The sequence below is a fragment of the Barbus barbus genome (genome assembly GCF_936440315.1).
Source record: "Barbus barbus genome assembly, chromosome: 3".
NCBI lineage: Eukaryota > Metazoa > Chordata > Actinopteri > Cypriniformes > Cyprinidae > Barbus > Barbus barbus.
The window spans coordinates 36,646,604-36,670,944 of NC_136731.1; the positions used below are offsets into that span (position 1 = coordinate 36,646,604).

Below are 24,341 nucleotides of genomic sequence, written 5' to 3' on the forward strand. Positions count from 1 at the left end.
TGTAATTCTGTGTCAAAGTCTCCTGAGGACAGTAGATTGTCAGAGCATCACCCCAGCTTTCTGGAAGTTGTTGGGGATTTCACAGACATGTCTTTTAGGATACATTTTCATAGCTTTTTTTATTTGTCTGTCATCAGCTACTGTTGTTTTCTCAGCCGATCAGGTAGTTGTTGGTTGCTGGTGGTTTCCAAACTCTTGATTTCTCCATACCCTTTGTTTTTGCTAGAGCTCTAATTGACTTCCTCTTTTCTTTTAGCATCCAAATTGCTTGGTTTTCTCTCAAAGTCAGCTCCCTCATCTTCATCCTGGTTTGTGTGTCATCATCGAATGCAAGATTCAGAATACAGAAGAAATAGATATAACTGATGCGACACATTCCCTGTGTGATAAGGACCCGAGCAGCCACAAGGAGGTTCACAAATGCCGGAGCGAAGTTGGCGTCCACAAAGATGTTTATTTAGAGCAGATGTGCAAAAATGTGCAAATAAATAGAACTGAGAGCTTACAACACTGATTGATATAAAAACAGTATAAACTGCTAAGTACTAAGAACAATACTAACTCCCCTCCAATTCACTGAGGCTAGAGTTTTACATGCTTCACAGCGCAATCCCATTCACAAGCTCATTATCCGTCCTCCTTTGCAGTAGTGACGGCCATCTTAAATACACAGTTTCCCGCTCTCCCAAATTGGGACATACCATTTCTATAAAATAAAAACTCTTGACTTTGATTCATCCATGAGATTTAGAAACAAGAGCCTAAATAAATACCAATCATAATGCAAATCAAAAACGAATAAATCATAACATTTGAAATGCACTCATACATAGCATTAGCATAAAATTAGCACTTTTACAAGAATACATTTACTGCCACGCCTACTCGGCTGGATCAGAAATACATTCAAATAAAACCAAGTCGAACGCAGTAAAGCAGTGATGGAAGGCCACTAAAGTCTCTCCATCACACCCTGCTTTTAATATCTGAAGAATTAATGCAACAGGACACAGCTGATCACTTGGAAAGACCTGTGAGGCATCTGTTCCAATACTTATCCTCACATCAGATAGAGGGATGAAACTCTAAACGTGCTGAACTTCTTAGCTGATAAAACATCTATGTGTTGAATTACCCAATAATAAAACGTGACATTCTGTAGTTTTGTCTCATATTGATCTTTTAATCATATTTGTAAATGTCTTGACTCCACAGCCAACAGAGCAATTTTGTCTTTACTGTTCCAATACTTTTGGAGGGCACTGTATGCTGCGCAGCTGAGGAATAGAAGTACTTCAGATTCTACGCTCAAAAGACCACCGCAAAGACAGTGATAGTGCTGGAAGACTATAGAGCCATCCTCGGGCTGAGGTAACAGCGTACAGCTGAGAAGGGCGGTGAGAGTGTATAGATGCTAAAAACCATGTGTGATTGAGGTAGTGATAGTAGTTTCTTGACGGGACAGGGGAAGGGAATTACCCCGAAGTATTGGAAATGTATTAGAAGTATTCGAGAAGGGAATTACCTCGAGATACTGTAGTATTATATTGTATTATATTCAGGACGGGAATTACCTCGAAGGTACTGCAGTACTGTATTGGAACTGTAGTACTGTATTTTATTACTGACAACTGGAGGTTGTTTGATTTGTCAGTGGTGAATCAGATTAGTATTGGGAATTTCCACGACAATACATACATGTAGTTTCATTTGTCTGAGTACAAAGTTTTATTTTTTTCAATTTTGCACGCTGTTTTGTCCCACTTCTCAAGAATGACTGTACTATCACAGGTGGTCAGCCGAGTAACTAAATCATTCATTCATCCAATCGATTCAGTAAAAATAGAGAGTGATTCACGAACAAAATGTTTTATTACCCTTTATTCAAATTTCATTCTGTTCTATGTCATAATGTGTTACATGAAGAATGCTATACTGATAACAAATATTAATGTGGCAGATTCCAGGTTTAATCTACTCTCCTCCAACTTGTCAACTTTTTCCAGTTGATTTAATTTATTTTTATTTATTTGTAGTTGTTTTTAAATAACATCATACTTTTAAAAAAATGTATGTAGGCCTATTTATCTTTTTTACTATGTTCATTAGTTTTTTTTTAACTATATTCATTAGTTTTTTTATCTTAAGTGTTTTTTCTTCTGTGTTTTCTTTGAAACATTGTCAAATGCTCTTTAATGTTCTGCTGAATGTGTTTGTACAATATAATTTCTGCTTTTTTATCAAAAAAACATACATAGGCCTACACACACTCACACACACACACACATATATATATATTTCTCCACACGCAGTCCCAAAGTCATGTTTGTAATTATTTATTTTGTATTATTATTTTTTTTTACATTTTTTGTAATACCCATGTAATGCCTATATATGTATTCCATGTGCCGGCATGTAGTGTTGTCCTCCAGACACAGAGGGCGCTCTTCAGCTCAACGGAACTGGTGTCAAATTTCGTCGAAGGCTGAAATCTGACATAAACAGGAAGAGAGTGCGGTAAGTCCAGTTTTTCTTTAAACGCTTCTTCAATGCATTTAATACTTATCAAAGATGAATTCAATTATACAGTAATCTGATACACTCTGACAGGCGCAGCAGGTTTATGTAAACCAGTGTGGGCAGCGCTCATAAAGCATTATTATTGCACATCGGTATTCTCTCGTTGTAACAGGTTTCTACTACAACCCAGCTTTTATACTTTAATGAAGACTGCGCGGTTGTAAGTGATCATGGGCAAGAGCTGCAAGGTGGTGGTGTGTGGCCAGGGGTCAGTGGGGAAAACCGCGGTTCTGGAGCAGTTACTGTACGCCAACCATGTCGCAGGTGAGTGTTTATGACAGCGCCCGCCTGACACGAGCCATTTCTTAAACCCTGAGCAGTACAGATTCTTATGGTACCGGTGTGGCAGGTTCAGAGACCATGGAGACACTGGAGGACATTTACATCGGGTCAGTGGAAACGGACCGCGGCACCCGAGAGCAGGTGCGGTTTTACGACACTCGCGGGCTGCGCGACGGTCACGAGTTTCCGCGACACTACTTCACCTTCGCCGACGGCTTCGTGCTCGTCTACAGCATCGACAGCAAAGAGTCCTTCAAACGCGTCGAGGCTCTGAAGAAAGACATCGACCGCTGCCGTGACAAAAAAGAGGTCTGTGTGTTAGTTGTGCACTGACTGCACACCACCCTTCAAAAGTTTGGGGTTTATATATATACACACACACACACACACACACACACACACATATATATATATAGAAAATATTTACATGTAATTACATGTAGATATTTATATTCATGTAATTTATATTATATATAAATATATTTAATATATAAACTTAACATATTTTTCTTCAATATATACATGCATGGGTGTGTATTTATATATACGTAATAAATATACACAATACACAGATATATACTATGTAAACAATTTGTTATTTTGGATGCGATGAATCACGATTAATTGTTTGACAGCACTAATATATATATATATAAAATACTGAATATTGACGTATTAATCAACAGTTTCAGTAAAGACGTGTATAGGGTTAAAATAGTTTTATATTTCAAATAAATTATTTTCTTTTGAACTTACATTATACTACTGTATATTCATCAAAAACCCGAAAAAATGTGTGACAGTTCTACCCAGCTAATAGAGAACGTTCTGGCAAGGTTCTGAGTTATTCCAGTACCATTAAAATAAGGATAGCACAAAAACATTGTATATCTTTCATGGAACCTTTTTTCGTTGTTTTATTTGGCCGTTTATCAGATGTTTTTGTAAATGTTACTATTTGTGTCAGACGGTTTAGAGATCATTCAAACGTTACATTTCCATAACATTTGCAAAATGATCAAATAAAATGTTCCCTTAACATTAGGAAATGTTCTTTGAATATGTTTTTGTTAGCTGAGTGTAAACATATTAAGCAGAACAAAAGTTTTCTGAGCAGCAAATCAGCATGTTAGAATGATTTCTGAAGGATCATGTGACACTGAAGACTGGAGGAATGATGCTGACAATACAGCTTTGGCCAGCACAGGAATAAATTACATTTTAGAATATATTAAAATAGAAAACGGTTGTATTGCTAATATTTTTATCAAATAAACGCAGCCTTGGTGAGCATAAGAGTTCTTGTGAAATATAAAAAAGTCTTGCCATCCCAAATTTTTGAACTGTAGTGTCAAATCACGAGGAATCAAATTTTAATTGATATTTTGAGATAAAGCATGACAATTTTTCAAGCTAAAAAATGACATTGTAAGCAGACATCATGAAATAAATGTAAAGAAACTCTCTTTCTCTGTCTCACAGGTGACTATTGTTGTTGTGGGTAATAAGTTGGACCTGCAGGATCAGAGGAGAGTGGACAGCGAGGCGGCTCAGCAGTGGGCACGGCAGGAGAAGGTCAGGCTGTGGGAGGTCTCTGTGACCGACAGACGAACGCTTATCGAACCCTTTGTCCATCTGGCCAGCAAAATGACCCAGCCTCAGAGCAAATCCACCTTCCCACTCAGCCGCAACAAGAACAAGGGCAGCGGCTCCCTGGACAGCTAGAGATGGAGAAGATAGCAATAGAGCTGACGGAGTAACATAAAGATATGTTAGAAGAGAGATGCCAGGCAAATCTCTAAAGAGGGACATCAACAGACACTCGATTTTATATCCTTCGAAACATTTGAACGTGGAGTGCCATTATAAGTTTAGCACACTGTATGAAGTTACTGCATTAATGAAGTTTTATATTCTTAAACCTACAGGATAGAATCCATGTTGCTGTAATATATTTATCTCATGCTTATCTTGAAGAAACTGACTGACAGAAAATACTGCTTTTACACTGAAATATATATATATATATATATATATATATATATATATATATATATATATATATATATATATATATATATATATATATATATATATATATATATATATATATATATATATACATATACACATATACCTCTACATTGCAAAAAGTTGTTATATCCTATGTGAAATCAGCTAGGATGATTCAACTTGTTCAATTCTGACATTTAATGACATTTGTGCCATGATGACAGAAGATTGTCTTAATTTAGTTAAGAGGACTGCATGGATGTTTTACTTATTTTCAGGTGTTCATATTTTTGTGTCAGATTCATTCCATAAGAACACCCAAGTAAGTCAAATTTGTGTTTGTTTGATTGTGAGTGAGAGTTCACCACTGTGCCATTGTACTTTTTACCCGGATGACTGTATTTCATGAGTAGTCAGTCATATTGTGTAATGTTAGCTTTCAATTGTGAACATATACAATATATTTCTGTTCTTTTTACATGGAAAAAGTATGACTGAAGATTTGACTCTTATTTTTTTAGCTGAGATCGCTTTCAAATAGGCCTACATTTTGACGTTTGTTTAAAAGCATTTTTGTCTGAAACAAAGACTGTATGAGCAGCTTTTTAAAATCTTAATAAAGCTGCTTGGCTACAATTGTTTACCGCTCATTCATTTTTCTAATCTAAATCTAAATTAACGCTTAATTTACACAATGGCCAAAAATAATGTTTTCTAAAGACTATCAATTTTAAGCACCTGATCCTTACACATACTTACAATCTTGTCTGTTTAACAGCACAGCAGCCATCTTCCATCTGAATGAGCCTGACATATCTGCAGTCTCTCTTCAGGGGGAGTAAACGGGAGAATTGGTTTTATTTGCCCTTTATCTATCTTTTTATGGAGTAGATATTTCATTTAGTTCATGGCTAGATCGGCAGTGACCTTATAATAGAGGGCTCTCCACTTCTGCCAGGGAAAGTGTGTGTGTGTGTGTCTTGAACAATGTCTAAAGTTAACGCTTGCTTCAAGCTATCCTTCATTTCACGAGGCTTGCATCAGTGTGCATCAATAGTGTTTACAGATCACAGATCAAATGCTTCATATTATGCAAATGTCCTTTTTACTCATTGTTACACAATACACTACACACATTGCAAACTTCACACAATATATAGTTTAAAAAATGCACTCTCTAAAAGGGACATTCTATTTTAGCATTTCACAAACTTTTAAATGTTTCCTGAACATTCTGAAACAAGTACTACTGATTATACTACTTTTATAATTTATATTTAAATTATCTTTTTTTTTTTTTTATAATTTAAAAATTTGTAATTAATAACAATGGAGATATACTACTACTATTATTCTAAACTTGAAATGTTTAATGAATATAAAGGTTAAAACGACTTGTAAAACTTGAAAAATCTGTCTCTCTTTCATATTCTTGCCATTCTCATTGTAAACACAAGATGGTGCACACTAGTTGAGGCGAACGATTGGAATGAGAATGAGTGCCTGTGTGTATTATCGTGGATACCAGTCGGTAGATTTTTTGGCTAGTTTTGCTATGTTTACCTCGAACTGGGAAGTTTCGACAGGTTTGTCATTATAAAGCAAGAAGCCCGTGACAAGCTGTCATCCTTTGGTCAATAACCAGGAGTCCCATAAGCCCCCAAAAGAACAGCCAGAGCACTGGGGTGGAAGTCTAATCGATTTATTTCTCTCTCTCTACTTTATTTCGTTTTCACGCATTCATACACACCCTTTACAGAGAAAGAGCAAATGAGTCAGAAAACCAAGACGCAAAATCCTATGAAAATACGTTTTCCTTTGTGTCAGCTGACAGTTCAGATCAATGTTAGATCAGTCACAGACAGAAATGTATTGAGCACAAAGAACAAATACCATATATAATGTCTGCCATTATTTAAATTACGCAATACTGGCCATGTCCCTTTTAAGCGATATTGCAATCTTCTCATCTTTGTTCATGCTTAAGAAACATCTAGTTGGATTGGACATAGGCTAATTCACATTTATTTCAGTTTACACGCACACATGCACGTTTTCACACGAGGCTCCATGATTTCCAACACATTCATGGGAGAAACTTTTTTTGTGCTTTTTGATCATATGAGAGTTTCACACTCGTATGTGCAGTCTACTTGATTATTATCAAAAGAAAAAACTTAAATTTGGCATTTTGGCATTAATGAGTATAGTTTGGCACAAGGCAGGCAAAACAGTGCAGGAAGTAAAAGGGAGTTTGAGTAGTCAAATTCGCCCTGAACAAACATGGAAGAAATGGGAAATGCCATCCACTGTCTTGTCACTGCTGGCAACGGATGTTTCCATGACCGTCCTGTGACAAACAGATTCCATCGGTGTAAAATAAAGGGGGAGAAATGTCATATTAAGCTTTTCAATGTCCTCCAGATTGGCAATAGCAACACTGTGCACTACATCAAGAGCACTCACAACATTAAGAGAACGAGGGAAGAAACATGTACACTAAAGATAGATAGATAGAGAGAGAGAGAAAGAAACAGAGTAATCTTCAGTTTTCTTAAAAAAAGGTTCCAGTTTCCGTCATTATTGCTTAAAGATTGAATTTCACTGAACTGAAAAAGCAACATAAAATCCCAACAAACAACCTTAAAAGATATTTTGGAACTGTTATTTTTAGACAACATGTGAAATCATCCACCTACCAGAGACCGTCACATTATCATAACAGCCATATCTGCTGTATGGACCTCATGAGGACGACACAACTAGGAATGGTGCGGTTACGTCTTCTTGTGCCTCAAGAAAGCATGAAGGTATCCAACGATGGACCAAAGTTATTTTTCATTCGCTATTTGTCCTTCCTTGGACCTTATGGAGATCAGTTTGACGTTCAGGAGTTATCAAAACACACACGCACACACAAATGGAGTCCAAGCAAAGTCCTTGTTCTAAAGTGTCCTCAGAAAAAAAAGCAGAATTTGTCCATGTTGTGCCTCTTGAAGTGTCAATATGGCTGTTGTTAGTTAGATCTGTTCAAGGCCCCAGGCTTCAATCCCTCAAGGGCAAACCATCCTCTGAAAAGCAAGAGCCCTGAGTGGGCTTGAGACTCACCCGTGACTCCAGGCTCTGAGGCCTTGTCTGGGTGTCTGAGTCTCGGCCCGTTTTTAGCAGTATTTCTTATATTCCGTCGCCTTCTTTCTCTCACAAGCACTTTGATTAACAATTTTGACGTAAAAACTACAATCTTATCTACTTCGCATTAGATTATCTCCTTATTTCAGTATGCATGTCTCTGCAGAAATGGTGACAAAAAGTAATAACTTCAAGTAGAGCTCGTTCTTATTATAACATTAATTACAATAACCAGATAAAGAATCTACATTAAACATCTCATAAAATTCTACATATTTACTCTAATTGTATATATTATAAATGTTAATGATTCACTTTTAAAAGCTGTATTCATAAAATATTTACAAAAAGCTTTGTATGCTAGGGCACATTTAAAAAAAAAAAAAAAATAGATGAACAATGGTACAACATAGACTCAACAGCAACATCTAATTCTACAGGTCTGAAGTCAGATGATCAGTCTTATTAGTCCATCCAAAACCATCAGATGACACTGATCTGGAGAAAAGCGATATGACTTTGTTCACACTTGTATACTTGTTTAATATATCTGAAATGTAATACGTTGCTATTCAAGCATAATCTTAAAATACTCCTTTCAAGAGTACTAATGTATATTCAGTAACCGCTATTATGGTCATTATGTTTTGGCAATGGCTCCTCTGTGCAAATAAATCAATGATGCTTCCAGAATCGAAAATGCTATTCTGAATAAAATTGAGAGTAATGAACTCGTGACAGGTTTCGGATCAAACACACACACACACACACACACAAGCAAATAACATGGTGAGGGTTTAGATCTTAATCAAAATGGGACGCGGACAGATTTTTGACAGGCACACTGACCTTTGTGAGGCTGTAATGAGGGAATACTGAGAACAAAATATGCGGACATAAAAGGCCACGTCAAACTGTGACTGAAGCGTAATCATCTCATCTGAGGTTTTGTGTGTTTGTGTGTGTGCATCTGCAATCTCAAATCATCTAATCTATGCATCAACACTGAGAAAATTACGACACTGATTGGGAGCGAGTGTGTGTGTGTGTGTGTGTTGCCTTGCTACCAAATTGTCACCTTCGTATATTAGACTGGCACTCTGTGTTATTCTGTGATTACCCATGACAGAAAGCCTTAGCATCTGTAAACTGACAGACCAATGAGGTTTGTGTTTGTAACAAAAGCCAGTCAGATGAGGTTACTCAATGTTTGCGAATACACAGAACGACGGCAACATATCCATGTGGAACGACATGAGAACAGACTAATAACATTTGAAAATACTTAAAAAAAAGCATCAAGTAAAGGGATGTTTGCATTTCCTCACTAAACGAACAGCTAGCGCAGTTATAGGTCTCTAAAATTGGCTTTCCTCTAATAAATTATAGAATAAAAACCTGATTAATATCTGTATAATGATAAATATCTCATAAAGCAAAGCTAAATATCCTTCTTATCGCTCTTTCACTCCTATATCAGTCTTGTCCTGTCAATCAAGCGTTCATCTGCATAGTGGGCTGGTGTTTGCAATGAGGCCCCTCCTATATTCCCAAATATGGTCTTTCTCTCTCTCTCTCTCTCACACACACTTTCTCTCCCTTTGCTGCATAGTTCAAGCGTGACCCTCTCAGAGTCACAGGTTTTGAGGAGGATAGGGAACACTATGGGAGTGTGTGTTTGTGTTTATATACTTAAGTGTATACAGCTTGGAGAGAGCGGGAGCACGGACAAAGTTTGCACAGAGACCGTCAGCACTGAGAACGGATTGTAAGACTAAATCACGTGTATGTGCGGCCTTGTTGTAAGAGCGTGTTTGTTTTGTTTTCGAGGTGATCAATAAGGGGAAAATATGATGGGAGTGTGTGTTGCTCTCAGAGGTCCAGGTGCTGGTCTAAAGAGGGCAGGGCCGAGGATCGGCGTCTGAATGAAAGTAGTGCCCGGCGGGTGTCGCAGCGCGAGAGGATTGGCTGCGACTGTGCAGAGGGTGGGCGGAGTTAAGGAGGTGTGAAGGAAGCTGGCGGCCAGATTTTTAGTCAATTGCTTCTGCAGAACCAGTTTAGTCTGAGAGAGAGAGAGAGAAAGAAAGAGTGAGAGAGAGACAGAATGAATCATTATGATACCACGAAGCTATTTTTGATGGTGCAGTGAAAAATATCTGTGCCACTACACAAAAAATTTGGTGGTGAAACAATTTTAACTCAGAAATGGCTTGTAAAAACTGAAATGGCATTATCTTGTAACATATTTCGTTAATAATCTATATTTCAAACTTTAAAAGCTATAGTGTAGCTCAGTGATTCAATTTCTGTATATTTCCTACTTGCTGAAGGGCACAGATAGCTAAATATGACATTTATTATGATGGGTTTATGTGAAGATTGTTTTAAATTCACTTAAATTAGAAGTTATTTTTTAAAGTCTAATAAATACTAAAATTGTTAGCTCTCATTTATACTGTAATGTTGAATGGCTAGAGTCAATGGTTAAATATTAGGAAAAAAAGAACAATTTCATAGAGACATCATAGTATTGGTATCTGTCACCTTCAGTCATAAAAAAGATGCCATTAAATTATGTTGTTTCTACATTAATTTAAATACTGAATGTGAAATTATTGCAATATAAAAGTATATTTAAAAACTTCAATGTTAGGTGGGATTAATCGTGATTAATTTCAGACAAAATGTAATTAATTAGTTCATTTTTTTAATCGACTGACAGCGCTAATTTATATATTAAATCTAATTAACAACTATTCATTTTGTGAATCTAGAAGTTTAAAAAAACACATTCTTCAATAAAAACAAGAGTTATTAGGGGAAAACCCTTTGTGTTTTAGTTTTAGCACATTAATTTGGATTCAATTTAATTATTTTATTATATTTTAATAATTTATTCATCTATTTAAATATTTCTTACGTCAACCTCAGCTCCCTGTGGGACCATAGTTCTGGCTACACCATAGAGAATGAATGTTTTCACACAAGTTTTAAATACCCCTTTTCTTTCATTTTGAAATATATAGTCCCGCCCCAAAGTCACACCATTTGTTGATTTAATGTTGTGATATGGTGCATAAATTATACAGTACACCTTTAAGAGACAGTTAATTGGGTTTAAGTTCTGTCACTCACCTGTGAGGACAGAGAGGACAGATTGCATTGGTTGATAACTTTCTTCATAGCAGACACTGCGCCACCCGCATAACCGTTCCATCTGACACCCTGCTGGAACAGATCAGAAGAGCTGCTATAATCATGTGTGTGTGTGTGTGTGTAGCAGACTAATTATTTTAATTACGCAAAATTACTCTTTGTATCACGATTAGCCTGTTTGCTGGCATCCTCCTCTCAATAACTTCCTCTCCCTTTTCCCTTTCCTCTCTGTCATGCTGAGAAGAGGTACGCTTTATTATTTTATCCTGTCAATCATCATCAGTCCTATTGTTTAAAATTAACTCTGGTTTTTAATATGCATTTGTACTACATCAGCATAGGATACAATCATATTTGATTATTTTTTTTAAAGTACTCTGTACTGATTAGCTGAATACGACTATTACATTTACATTTATAAATCTGGCTGGTGCTTCTATCCAAAAAGAATAGCATTGCATTCGAGTTTACATTTCGACATGAATTCTCTGGGAATTGGACTCGTGACTTTGACGTTGCTAGCACCTTGCTATCCCACTCTTTGAGCTACAGAAAGACATGACTATTAGCATATAAATAAGTGTAATTATGCTCACCGATGCTGCTGAGGTAGGCAGGCTCTTGGCGTGAGGGTTGAACTTGGGCTTCGGGGGCTTCCCAGCCAGTCTATCCTTATGCCTTCGGCTGTTCATGTGCTAAACAATATACAGAAATAAAGGTGTATTTTCAAGCCTTACATATGACACCCTTGGTGTTTTAATAATGAGGTACTTTGTCAAGATAAGAGCAGTTTAGCTTTTTCCTAAAAATCTTTACCTTTTTAATACCTTTCACCTCTTTCCCTGCCCTCTCTTTCTTTTTATTTTTCATCTTGTTTACTTAACACTTCAGAGACAGCTTAAGGGAAGCATGAAATACCATTAAATGTCATGTTCCTCAGGCCTGAGTTGACACCAGGCCAACAGCACACACACAAACTCCTCATTCATGACACAAACTGAAAAAAGTGTAGATTGTAGAAGCATTTTAGGTAAATTGCTGCAATTAAATGCAACAATTCACATAAGAATGGTTATGAATTATGAAAAATTCACTGTGGTCATGATCAATGAACAAAGCTTGTGTGAGTTTGAATGCTAGCAGATTTTCAGAGTAGCTCTTATGTCAGTATGACAAATTTGCTGAGTCACATTAACAAGTAACCAGCACAGACGGGGGTATCTACAACTTAACTTCAGCCAGTCAGTATGCACTGGAGACACACAGATCTGTTAAAATGACTTGTCTTAGACTGACTAACATGTTCCTGTAACATTGAAAACTCAGCCCAGAAATCCAAATGCAAATGTTTACTCAGTTTAAATAAATCGCAGAGCAAACGTTTATACATTTTTACATTTAATTTGTTTATGTGGGCAAACATGCTTTTGCTAGCACAACTGTACCAGGTAACAAACTTGGCCATAGAGATGTGTTTCTTCTGAGAAAAACTACCAATACCAACAGAATAACCTGTGTCTGTCAATAGCGTAGATGATTTCCAGCAGCTGTTTTGTCAATGGGTTGTCAAGATCATTTTTGACTGGATAAAATAACAAGCTTGCAATGTAGCTACTTGCTATAAAACACAGCTAGTTAGGCTAGGTTAAGTAGTAGCGAACACAGGAAATGTGAACAAGGCTGGATTTTAATTTTAGCTTAAAAGGCTTATTAGGACCCAAAGATGGGCTCTGAGGGTTAATGTTACTTAAAGCATTTTTTTTTTTTTTTTTACAATATTCCAATGTGTCATATGCATGTGAGCTAATTTGTTTTATGTTACCTGGCTAAGCTGAGTCTCAGAGTTAACATGGATCTCGCAAACTTCACAGTAGAAGCTCTTGCTGGTCACGCCCACACTCCCCTTACTGGCCAATCGCTTGCTTTTACATGAGGGGCGGGACGACATTGCCTTTCCTCGTCGTCGTGGCAAAACACTCTGTCCCTCCATCATTAGTTTATGCTTGGTGCCTGTGGCGTGTAAAAAGGTAAGGAATTCACATGATGAAGGTTACTTATTTATGCACATAAACTAAATTCAGTGAATTTATGGAATTACCTTGAATCTGTGAAAAATGTGAAATGTGTAGAACAACTACAAAAGTTATGTAAATGTTAAAAACAAAGATGTTAAATAAGTATGCAATAACAGTCTATAATTTAAAACACTAATCTTAGATTATATTTAAATTATTGTTTATTATGGAGATGGTGAAATATTAATGCTGTATGATTATTCACATTTGTTTATTCATTTATGCGGTTGATTTATAAACCAAAAAAGTTAACAATCAGTAAGAATTTAAAGTTTTTAAAAGAAGTCTCGTGCATTTATGTGATCAAAAACAAATATGACATATAATTATAATATGCTGATTTGCTGCTCAAGTAACATTATTATGAATGTTGAAAACATTTGTGCTTAAAATTTTTGCAAACAGCAATATTTTTTTTTCAGGATTCTTTAATGAACAAAGTAGAAAAGGACAGTAATTACTTGAAATAGTAATCTTTTGTAACACTATTAATGTATTTACTGACACTTCCGATGAATTTCTTTAACAAAATTCTTACTGAAATCAAACCTTTGAATGGTAGTGTGAATTAATAAATGAATAAAGAAAGAAAGATATGCACCACTATTGTGAGCATCCATCTGAGTGGTGGAGTTGACTGTGACTTTGCAGATGGGACAATGCAGATGTTGTTTGGTCTTTTTGGGGTCTTTCTCTGCCGGTGTGTCCCCCGTAGGGTTGTCCTGCTGAGCGGCTGTCTCGCTGGGGGCACCAGTGGGTTCCAGCACACCGTCCGGGTTCTGGAAGTGAGGGGAGGAGACAGACAGGTCCGCAGACGACACCTCCGATATAGGTGTCAGGACCACCGAACTAGAGTTAGCATCATCCACCCTCACGACAGGATCTGAGTCACAGGCAGCAGCTAAAGAAAGAGAAAAAGTGAACGAGTCAGACATCAGTTACACAAAACTACAGGAGCGTTTCTGGATATTTGAGTTTAAGTGTTCGAGTTTATATTAAAGAGATAGTTACTCTCATTTTAAGCCTGTATGTTTTACAAAGCACAAGTGCATACTGTGGCCGTCAAACTACAAAATAACAAAAAAGCACCAAAAAATGTAATACAATTATTATAAAAGTGGAACAAACATGTATTATATACAAAGCATATTTCAAGTCTTCTAAAGTTATACTGCAGTGCAGTTCAAGAACCAACTGCTCTGATTTGTAAATTAATCACTTATACCGATTTTGTGAACTTGCTTATGATTCATTAAAAATATTTAATTCAAAAGAATAAATCCTTCACAAATAGAACATTGTCACTTCGATACATCAAAACTGTCTCCTGACCTGCACCAAGATTTTAATATTTTGGTCATATGATTTCTTGTGACGTGGGAAATTTTTGGGAGAACTATCTCTTTAATTCCTTTAAAACGCTTGTGAATCTGTTCATGTTTTCAAAATGGGAAAATGTCCTGACAAGTTTCAGAATAGCAGATTTCAAATCAGGTACTTCAGGGGGATCCTGCGAGTAACTATTATTGAGATAAACAGGAATACAGAGCTCTTTCCACATATTTTAGACCACCATGAATTGAAATATGTAACAAAAAGGCAGACACAAGCAAAGAATAACAATAGACCCTCTAGTAGACATCTGTAAACTATGTTGTGTGTTATTTTACTTATTAGCTGAATATCAATCTAACAATCAGTATGTGAAGGCAGAAAGCCAGCAGCAGAGCACTACAATACAGCATAAAAATATTCCGCCCAAACATCTGAATGTCTGCTAGCTGTAATTTAGCTGTGGGCTAGTATCCAAATTGGCAGAAATGCACAGAGCACAGGAACTCAAACACAAATACGGACACTTTCAGACGGACTGTTTTCGGTCATGTAACATTATTAAGGCTGTGCTTTTACAGAATAGTGCTCATGTGCTGAACTTCAGATCATTTATTTAAGTCTGCCTTTGAAACTCATGTCCTTGTATTTGATCTATTCTGTTAAAAAAGAAGATAAGGGTCATAGCAGCCATCAGGGCAGTGAGAAATCAAACCAAATTCTCTCAAAGTTTCACTGAGCTCACAGAACTCTTAATACCATGTTTTTGACCATCTAAACAAACCCAAAACTCTTAAATAGAAATAACAATTTTCGACCCCTTTTGGATGAACTATTGATGTTTGCCACAGAAACAGTCCTCATTACAAACTGTCTTAAAAAACATATAATTGTGAAAATTCAACATATTTATCTGGCAATGTCCAGGGAATGCATTAACTGAAAAGAAAATGTAGAGACTGAATACAATGTAAAGTGCTTTGGATAAAAGCATCTGCCAAATGCATGAATGTAAATAGCCAATTACACAAAGGACAACATGGCTATGACATGCTTTCACTCTCAAAAACATGAACAAGGCAAAAGAAAATGTGACCCAGACTACATTAAACACAGGCTGAAATAAGGATAAACATGGTTTGTGCTGACCACAGAGTGTTTAGTGTTGTGAATTATTGGCTGCCGATAGCACAAACTACTGAAATTCAAAAGACACTTAAGAACCAAAAACTAAAACTACAAAAAAGTCTGCTGAGTTTTGTGTAACTTGTGTATGATATAAATATTTCTAAGTTTGATTTTAAGGGTATTTTTATTTAGTTTTTTTCATATAATAAATCATTTTTAAACTTGATGTTTAATGGGGTACCTTAAGCAAAACCAGTCAATAACAACAGAAATAAATGAAAATAACAAATCAATGTCTAGTCACTATAGTCATTCCAGACGCTAATAAAGTCTATGTAAGAGCCTTGTCATAAAATCAACACATCCCCTGGCAGGACTCCCTCCTACGTGACATGTAATAGGTATTTGTAAATTTAGGATCTATCAGAGAGAGCTGAAGTGATTGCACAATCACTGTAGGAGTCATAATACCTTAGTTTTGCTGAGTAGCACAGGATTTAAACACGTGAAAGTGTTTATTTAGCATACATGTTTGTGAGGAGCGACACATAGGGCTGTTTTTGATATGTGCACAGATCTGCTGAATTCCCCCATCTGGGGAATCAGATAGACTGATCCTTCTGTGCCTCATTGACCTTTAGATTATACCAATTCCCCTAAAAGGGGGTTCCTTAGGGGATACAGAGGAAGAGTTTAAGGAAAATACAGAAGGAAATGGAAAAGGAAGGTTGTGTGCGACCACGAATGTGTGTGTGGGAGGTTTGCCTTCACACCTGAAAAATGTGCAAAAGTTAATGAAATGGAGAGAATTGCCTTGGGTAACACTTGGCGCCCATCTCCCCGTGGAGTGTGTGTGTGTGTGCGCGCGTGCGTGCATATCTTGCAGTGGGCTTGTAAAACGGATCTTCAAAGACTAATATGATCTGAGTCACTCTTTTGAAATCCTTCCGTTTTGGACAGCTCACTCTTTGCAAAGACATGCAATGTGAAACATGCGGGGACGGATGGGGAAAAATGGAGTGACGGATAGCGAAGAGAACGGAATAGAGCATGATGGCTATATTTAACTCTCTCTTTGTAAAACAAAATCAGCAAATGTAAAATACTGCACTTGTTCATACTACATCAGCAAGCTCATGATGAAAACGATCCGTGACAGCTGACAGCAAGAAAGTGTTTCAATAGCTGTTATAAAATGGACTCCTTCCTTTAGAATTTTCCAGAACCCCCCTCCCATCCTCCCTTTCCATTTCAGGCATCTTATGACTGTTAATAACAGCTGACATGCTTGTAGAGTTGTGATTGGCCCCTACAGCTGCGAGCTTAATGACAGAACACTGCTAATTTCATCAGGCAATCAGCTCAATTTGCGTGTGTCTGTGTGTATGTGCGCATTAGCATAAGAGCATTTCAAAATCCACTGAGTGATTAGCTCTCGTGTGTGTGAACGTGTGTGAGATGACACTGGGTTTAAGAGTGTGCTATCCGTTAAATGAGAGTGTTAACCCATCAGTGACCAAAATACTGCATTGTAACAGATTGATGCACTAAATGCACGTATGTTGAAGTTTGGATGGTTCACTAGTCAAGCGATGTTGACAAGTTGATCTAATTTTTTTCTTAATAAAAAACACAACACACACACTACTACACTATACTATATTTATATAAATATATTATATATACTATAAATATATTGTATAAATATAAATGTGTGTGTGTGTGTGTGTGTGTGTGTGTGTATATAGTTTTTAGTCTAAATACATCTTAATAAAATATTATTTTATCGTTTGTTACAAAATATTTACAATATTTTGTACAAATGTATAAATAATGTTAAATATATATAACAAAATAGATAGTATAATATATATATATATATATATATATAACAAAAGAGTATATACATACAGACAAATATACATAAAATATATAATTAATTGATGATTATTTTTATTGTGGTGCACATAATACGTCATGAAATTACGACTGAAATAAATATACCTCAAGTGGTATAATTGGATTTTTTAAATAATGTATGAAATATTGTGTGAGTTGCTAAAATCCAGTAAATATTCATTATGAAACATTATTGCCAATATTTCAGTTATTCTTGCTGTTACTTTATCAAAATAAGCAAAGATTTCACAGCACAAAACATGCTTTACATGTTGCCCATTTTGAAAATAATATTTAAAAGTTCTTCTAAATCCACAAGAGCATAGATGATCCACCAGGGGGCAGAAGACATATAGTAAATTATATAAAAAATAGATAAAAAAACAACTGTTAATGATGTAGAAGTCCACATAACAAATGTAATACATATGAAATCATACGTTAACTAGCATGCTAATAGTGTCGCTCCAGATGCATCTGATGCAGTGTCAAGTTAAGAGTAGTCCAACTAAAAAAAAGTAGTCCAAAAAAAGCAATGCTACTAGCAGTTTTTCAACACAACAATGTGACTTAAATACACCCTAAAAACTGCTCAGTTTGGGGTCACGTGAACCCAAATATCGTCCTTTATAGGACCAATTAGACATTCCTGGACCAGCAAGTCAATTTTCGTATTTTTGCAAAGAGCTGGTATGAAGAATGTGTTGGCATGTGCATGAGAGCTAATCCAAACACAAAAGCTTTGAGACAAAATTGCAAGAGCTAATCTTCTCATTCTCCATCTCTGTAGCTCTTTTAAACTCTCTCTCGCTTTCTGTTCTCTCTTATCTAATCTCTCCTTTTCTTCACTTCTGATTGTACGCTCCCTCTCACCGTTGTGTCACCATGAATGGGGCCGAATATTAAAACGTGATTTGATGAGCTTGGTGTTCTTGCTCTCTTATCTTTTTGCCCTATCCTTCCACTTTCATTAGTTCTCTCTCTCTCTTTCACTTGTTTTTTTTTTCATACTCAAGGTCTTAGCAGAAGTTTCTGACTCCCTCCCTCTCGTATCCTTTGGGCCCATATTCGGGTTGCCTTTCAAATCATATTCTATAGAGTTTGGGCAGAGGAGAAGAAAGAAAGAGTTTAAAAGGGATGAAAAGGTAGAGATTATTGGAGAGGGATGGCTCAAAGCTCTCTGTCGGCTTGTTGTTCTGCTCTCTGTGTCACAGCACTTCCGCGTAACAAGAGGAAATCCAAGTCCTTCAGTCAGAAATGAAATCCCCTTAATATACAGGACAAATCACGAAGAGCAAGACTGGAGGATATTCACAGCAGTGAAGGAACTACAAGCAAGCTAAATGTATGATTCTTCTAAATACATATTAAAATAAAATGACTAAAGTAAAAAAACTACATAATCATAACAAAAAGTTGTTTTCTCCAGACATTCATGAGGCAGTAACAAACTAACACTTGTATATCTGGCCCAGATTTTCACTCTTTGCATATAATGTTATCAAGATGTTTTTAAAGAGTAATATATATATATATATATATATATATATATATATATATATTACCTGTGTGCTCACAATCATAATACAATATCTGAAGCTGAATATTCTTGACACACTCAGAGAGATGTCAGATTACAGAAGTTAAATATGTTGCTGTTGTTGTCTGTAACACATTTTAATCGCATCAGGGCATGTTTCATGCAGTAACGAAAACACCCACTCACGAGGTTAATCATCTTTGAGTTCACTTACTTTCCTCCATGGCAGTGTCACTCAGCAGGGCAGGAAGTGGATCCAGAGCACTCGTTTTCACTCTGTTGCTGTCTCTCTCCCTGTCCCTCTCTCGGTCCTTCTCTCTGTCTCGGTTGTGATGTGCGATGTCGAGTTGTCGTCTCTGCTGTTTGTTCTTCTGAGCCTCTAATGCCTTCAGCTTACGAGCATGTTTATGGCCTTTATAATGAGCTTCAGCCTGATTCTAGAGAAAGACAGAAAAAGTGAAAAGAATACAAAATCTTTATAGAACTTCTTACGGTTACAGAAACATGCAGACATTCACTCCAGTCATGGGGTTTTATGTGAAGTTCAGCAAGATACCGTTTTTCCCCATACATTTCAATGTCCTAAAAACACTAATGAAGTACCCAGCATACATGAGACCATAAAAACATCCCGTTATGAACCTCACAAAGTTGGAGAGAAGTCCAGGGTGTGTAAAATTGCTATTGAGGCTAAAGCAAATAAGACATTTTTGATTTTTATGACTATTATTTCGGCATTACATTGTTACATACATTGCAATTCGTGTAAATTTAATAGTTTTGGTCTCTTTACAATTATTCTTAAATCTGGAAAATATATACTAATTAGTATGTGGGTCAAAATTCTTGACTCATAGTTTACAAGACAACAGATATGCATATGCACAGAAACAGAAATGTGCATATATGTTTGAGTGTCTATGCACACACACACACATTGAGTATGGACAGTCTGCATTAGGGTGATAAGAGTAAATGCCTAGCAGAGGGCCCAAATTACAATTGCAGGTGTCAACTGAAACACACTTTATAATTACACTATTGATAAATGTAGTGTGTGAGTGTGAGAGATAGTGATTGGCATTGTGATGTATTCAAAGACATACACATATGTCGACTAACAGTACAACACCTCTTCAAGCCAAAAACATAAATGTTTCTAGACTCCAGCAATCATCTAAAGCCATAATCCAGATGTCTGTATGGTAATAAATCAGCATGTAATTAAAGCGAACATGAGCTGTTGACATGCTGAGCTGTGAATCCCTTATTGCATACCGAAGTAATTTTAAAAACTGAAATTGATTTGAAAATGACACTAACACTGGTTAAAAAGCATAGAAATAACATTTTAAATTGCAAATGGAATGGTAGTTGGTGAAAGTTTTTCAACCTGCAAAACAAAGCTAACATCCAGTTCATCAAGCAAATCTCGGGCTAATATCAGTGCAGAAATGAGTCTGTGGGCCCAGAGGGAGTAATCAACCCGCTCAAATCTTCTTAAGTACTTAGCAGATGACCCTCATCCGGGGACGGAGTTGACAACTCTGTCTGCTCAGAACAGATGAGAAGGAAGGATGTTCATACACACTCCTGCTCTCTCTCTCTATCACACACACACACACACACACACACACACACACACACACACACACACACACACACACACACACACACACACACACACACACACACACACACATACACACACACACAAACACACACAAACGCACACACACACACACATACACACATACACAACTATGTGTGCATATACACCAATCAGGCATAACATTATGACCACCTTCCTAATATTGTGTTGGTCCACATTTTGCTGCCAAGATGGTAGCAAATACCATCATTTTGCTGATCAGATGGTGGATCAGCACCTAGAGATGACCTCTACAGCCCAGGACAACTAGATGAGCCCCAGAGACTGATCCCCAGTGAAGACCCTGTCTCCTAGACGGCCATCGGGACAAGACCACAAGAACCAGATGAGTCCTTTGCACTATCTGTCTCTGCTGCAGCTTAGATTTAAACTGCTGATTTTGTCTGGCCAGAGGAGAATGACACTATTTCAACACTATTTCCCCGTCTAAATACTGTAAAGCTGCTGTAAAGCCACCCAGCTTGCAATTTGCATTGTTAAAAGCACTATACAAATAATAGTGACTTGACTTGACAAAAAAGCCCTGACCCGTTGAGGCATTGACTCTAGACCCCTGAAGGTGTGTTGTGGTATCTGGCACCAAGATGTTAGCAGCAGATCCTTTAAGTCCTGTAAGTTGCGAGATGGGGCCTCCATGGATCAGATTTGTTTGTTCAGCACATCCCACAGATGCTCGATTGGATTAAGATCTGGGGAATCTGGAGGACAATTCAACACCTCAAATTCATTGTTGTGCTCCTCAAACCATTCCTGAACCATTTTTCCTTTGTGGCAGGGGATACTGTTTCCATGAAAGGGTGTGTAAGGTCCGCAAGAGTGCTTAAGTAGGTGGTGGTCAAAATAACATCCACATGGATGGCAGGACCCAAGGTTTCCCAGCATCACACTGCCTCACAGACCAGGAACACCTCACATGAGCTGCAGTCCTGGAGATGCTCTGGCCCTGGTCAAATTCGCTCAAATCATTATGCTTGCCCATTTTTCCTGCTTCTAACACATCAACTTTGAGGACAAAATGTTCGCTTGCTGCCTAATATTTCCCACCCCCTAACAGGTGCCGTGATGAAGAGATATTCACTTCACCTGTCAGTGGTCATAATGTTAAGCCTGATCAGTGTATACTGTATATCGAGGGATGAGAACCAGAAGGGCGTAAGTGACATTTTTGGTGAAATGTAGATATATACATCAAATGAAAGCTCTTAATGAGCTCTTTCTACTGGCAAAAGTACTGCCATCCATGAGTGTACAAATTTGTATTATAAACAATTGAAATCAGTACATACAGTCAGATCAAACTATGGTAAAATTTTTGTTTTGGCTCTCCTGTAAAGTTGGTGAAATGTCACTTATGCCCTTCTGGTTTTCACCCCTCGATATACACTACCATTAAAAGTGTAAGTATAAATGTTACAAAAGATTTCTATTTCAAATAAAAGCTGTTCTTTTGAACTTTTTACTTGTCGAGGAATCTTGAAAACAATTACCACAGTTTCCACACAAAAAAAGAGATTAAGCAGAATTTTCAACAGTGATAAGAAATGTTTCTTGAGCAGCAAATAACATAAGAATGATGTCTGGAGACTCATGTGACCCTGAAGACTGGAGTAATGATACTGAAAATTCAGCTTTGCATCACAGGAATAAATTACATTTTACATAAAAACAATAGAAAACAGTTTTGTGGAATTGTTTTTTTTTTTTTAATTGTGAAATTGCAATAATCTTTCACTATACACACACACTGTTTCAACCACCTATTTAATATTTCTACCAGCTAATAAGAGAATGTTAGAATAGAGAGAGTAAAATGAGAAAACAGACAGAAACAGACAGACAGGCAAACAGGAAAACAAAAAGATAGAGAGACAGACAGAGAGATAAGAGTGTTGTATGGTGAACTACAAGCAGTGGGAAACTAATGAGCAATTGATAGACTTTCAGACGTCTAACTGAGAAAACTCTATTGGGTTTCTCTCTCAGAATATATCTGGCTAAAAATGCCCTTATCAGCAGTGAAAACTGAACAGAAGAACAACAAATGACGTCCTATTCAATAATTTTTCCACAGCTTTCAGAAACATACAAATACACATTGATTAAGTGCACAGGTTCATTTTCATGGCTAAAATATTGATGTGACTCGCATGTTACACTTAAAAGTGTTTTGATGCCTTGCTAATGTGAGATGCACTGGTGATTATCTATTTACTAATGTGAACGTTACCAGTTATAATTTTGTACCCACTGGAGTTACAATATTCTGTGTGAATGTGTGAACTCTGAGGGAAAAATAGCATCTCTCTCTCTCTCTCTCTCTCTCTTTCTCTCTCTCTCTCTCTCTCTCTATATATATGTGTGTGTGTGTGTGTGTATTATATACACCTTACACCTTATATACTCCAAAAACAAAAAACAAAAAAAACCCAGAAGCAATAGAGTGACAGAACAGTACCCCCAAAAATGAAAATACAGTCATCAAAATTCTTGCAAACTGCCCTGCAACTGATCAAGTGTCACCCAGAGGCTGACAGACACTAAAAGTGAGTGGGACATAACTCTTTATGACAACACAAGCAGCATGAATCTGGCAATGGAGATAAGCATGCTTTCATTTTTCATGCACATCATCTCAGTTGCGAGGATCGTCTCTCCACTCAAACACGCTGCTCAACTCAGCACTGGACTTGCCAGAAACAACAAAGACTGTTAAAGCTTCCTGGATCAAGTTATTTGCATATAATAAACATACATAAAAAGCTGTACTCTAAACCTGTATGATTTTTTTTATTTGCCATGGAACAAACAAAAAATGGATAAGGGATGAGTGGCTGGTGATTTTGACTGTTAAGACTGATTCTATGAAAGTAGTTCTTATGACACATTATATTTCAAGTCTTCCTAACTAATGTACTAGCTTTGATTGAGGAACTGGCTGAAATTTTGGTATTTTAGTTATATTCCTGGGACATTTCACTGGGACACATCCTGAGATCCAATAAAGGTGTCTTGTGTGTTACAACTAAATGTGAATGAGCTGCAGCAGAGGGGAAGATTTTCAGCGACCTACATTTTGGCTAATTTTTCTCGCAAAGCTAAAATATGACTCAAAATATAGCACATGAGTCATATGAACCACTTTTACAGTGCTTAACAGCCATGATCACCATGAAATGTTGTATGCAAAATAACTATGAACATTCTTAAAAGATTATTTTGTGCTCAATGGAAAAAGAACAGCATATGGGTTGGGAACGACATAGAAGTACAAATAATGACAGAATTTTCATTTTGGGGTGAACATATTTCAATAAAATATTTAAATGAAAATGTCTGTCCTTTATTTTATGTAGCACCAATTTTATATAAGCAATGAGAGACTTAAGGCTGTGCTATACTGTATTCAATATAGTGCCTTATATTGCTTAACAGGGATTGGGTTACAGTAAGTCTGCAGTAATTATAATAATAAAATTGAAGTCAATGGGAAGTACCATTTAACTAGTTAAATGTGTGTGTGCTTGTGTGTGTGTGT

General features: G+C 36.7%; 2 protein-coding genes across 3 annotated transcripts in view; one reads left to right on the forward strand and one right to left on the reverse strand.

The window, feature by feature from the left end:
* Positions 1–2,482: 2,482 nt before the first annotated feature.
* On the forward strand, positions 2,483–4,865 carry LOC306860114 (NF-kappa-B inhibitor-interacting Ras-like protein 2). The gene is made up of 4 exons (XM_079401653.1): positions 2,483–2,517; positions 2,693–2,844; positions 2,930–3,171; positions 4,345–4,865. Exons 2-4 carry the CDS (start codon positions 2,751–2,753, stop codon positions 4,585–4,587), a joined length of 579 nt encoding a protein of 192 aa, XP_079257779.1. The 5' UTR covers positions 2,483–2,517; positions 2,693–2,750; the 3' UTR covers positions 4,588–4,865.
* A 1,311-nt stretch (positions 4,866–6,176) lies between these two features.
* Positions 6,177–24,341, reverse strand: part of LOC306847415 (zinc finger protein 385D-like) — an 89,963-nt gene continuing 71,798 nt past the window's right edge. For both annotated transcript variants that reach the window (XM_079381362.1, XM_079381363.1), the window contains 6 exons: positions 19,349–19,571; positions 13,837–14,136; positions 12,983–13,170; positions 11,757–11,855; positions 11,140–11,229; positions 6,177–10,066 (listed from right to left, as the gene is read on the reverse strand). In XM_079381362.1, coding sequence (XP_079237488.1) covers positions 9,839–10,066; positions 11,140–11,229; positions 11,757–11,855; positions 12,983–13,170; positions 13,837–14,136; positions 19,349–19,571 — 1,128 coding nt within the window. In that variant the 3' untranslated portion in view covers positions 6,177–9,838. The remainder of the gene's footprint in view (positions 10,067–11,139; positions 11,230–11,756; positions 11,856–12,982; positions 13,171–13,836; positions 14,137–19,348; positions 19,572–24,341) is intronic.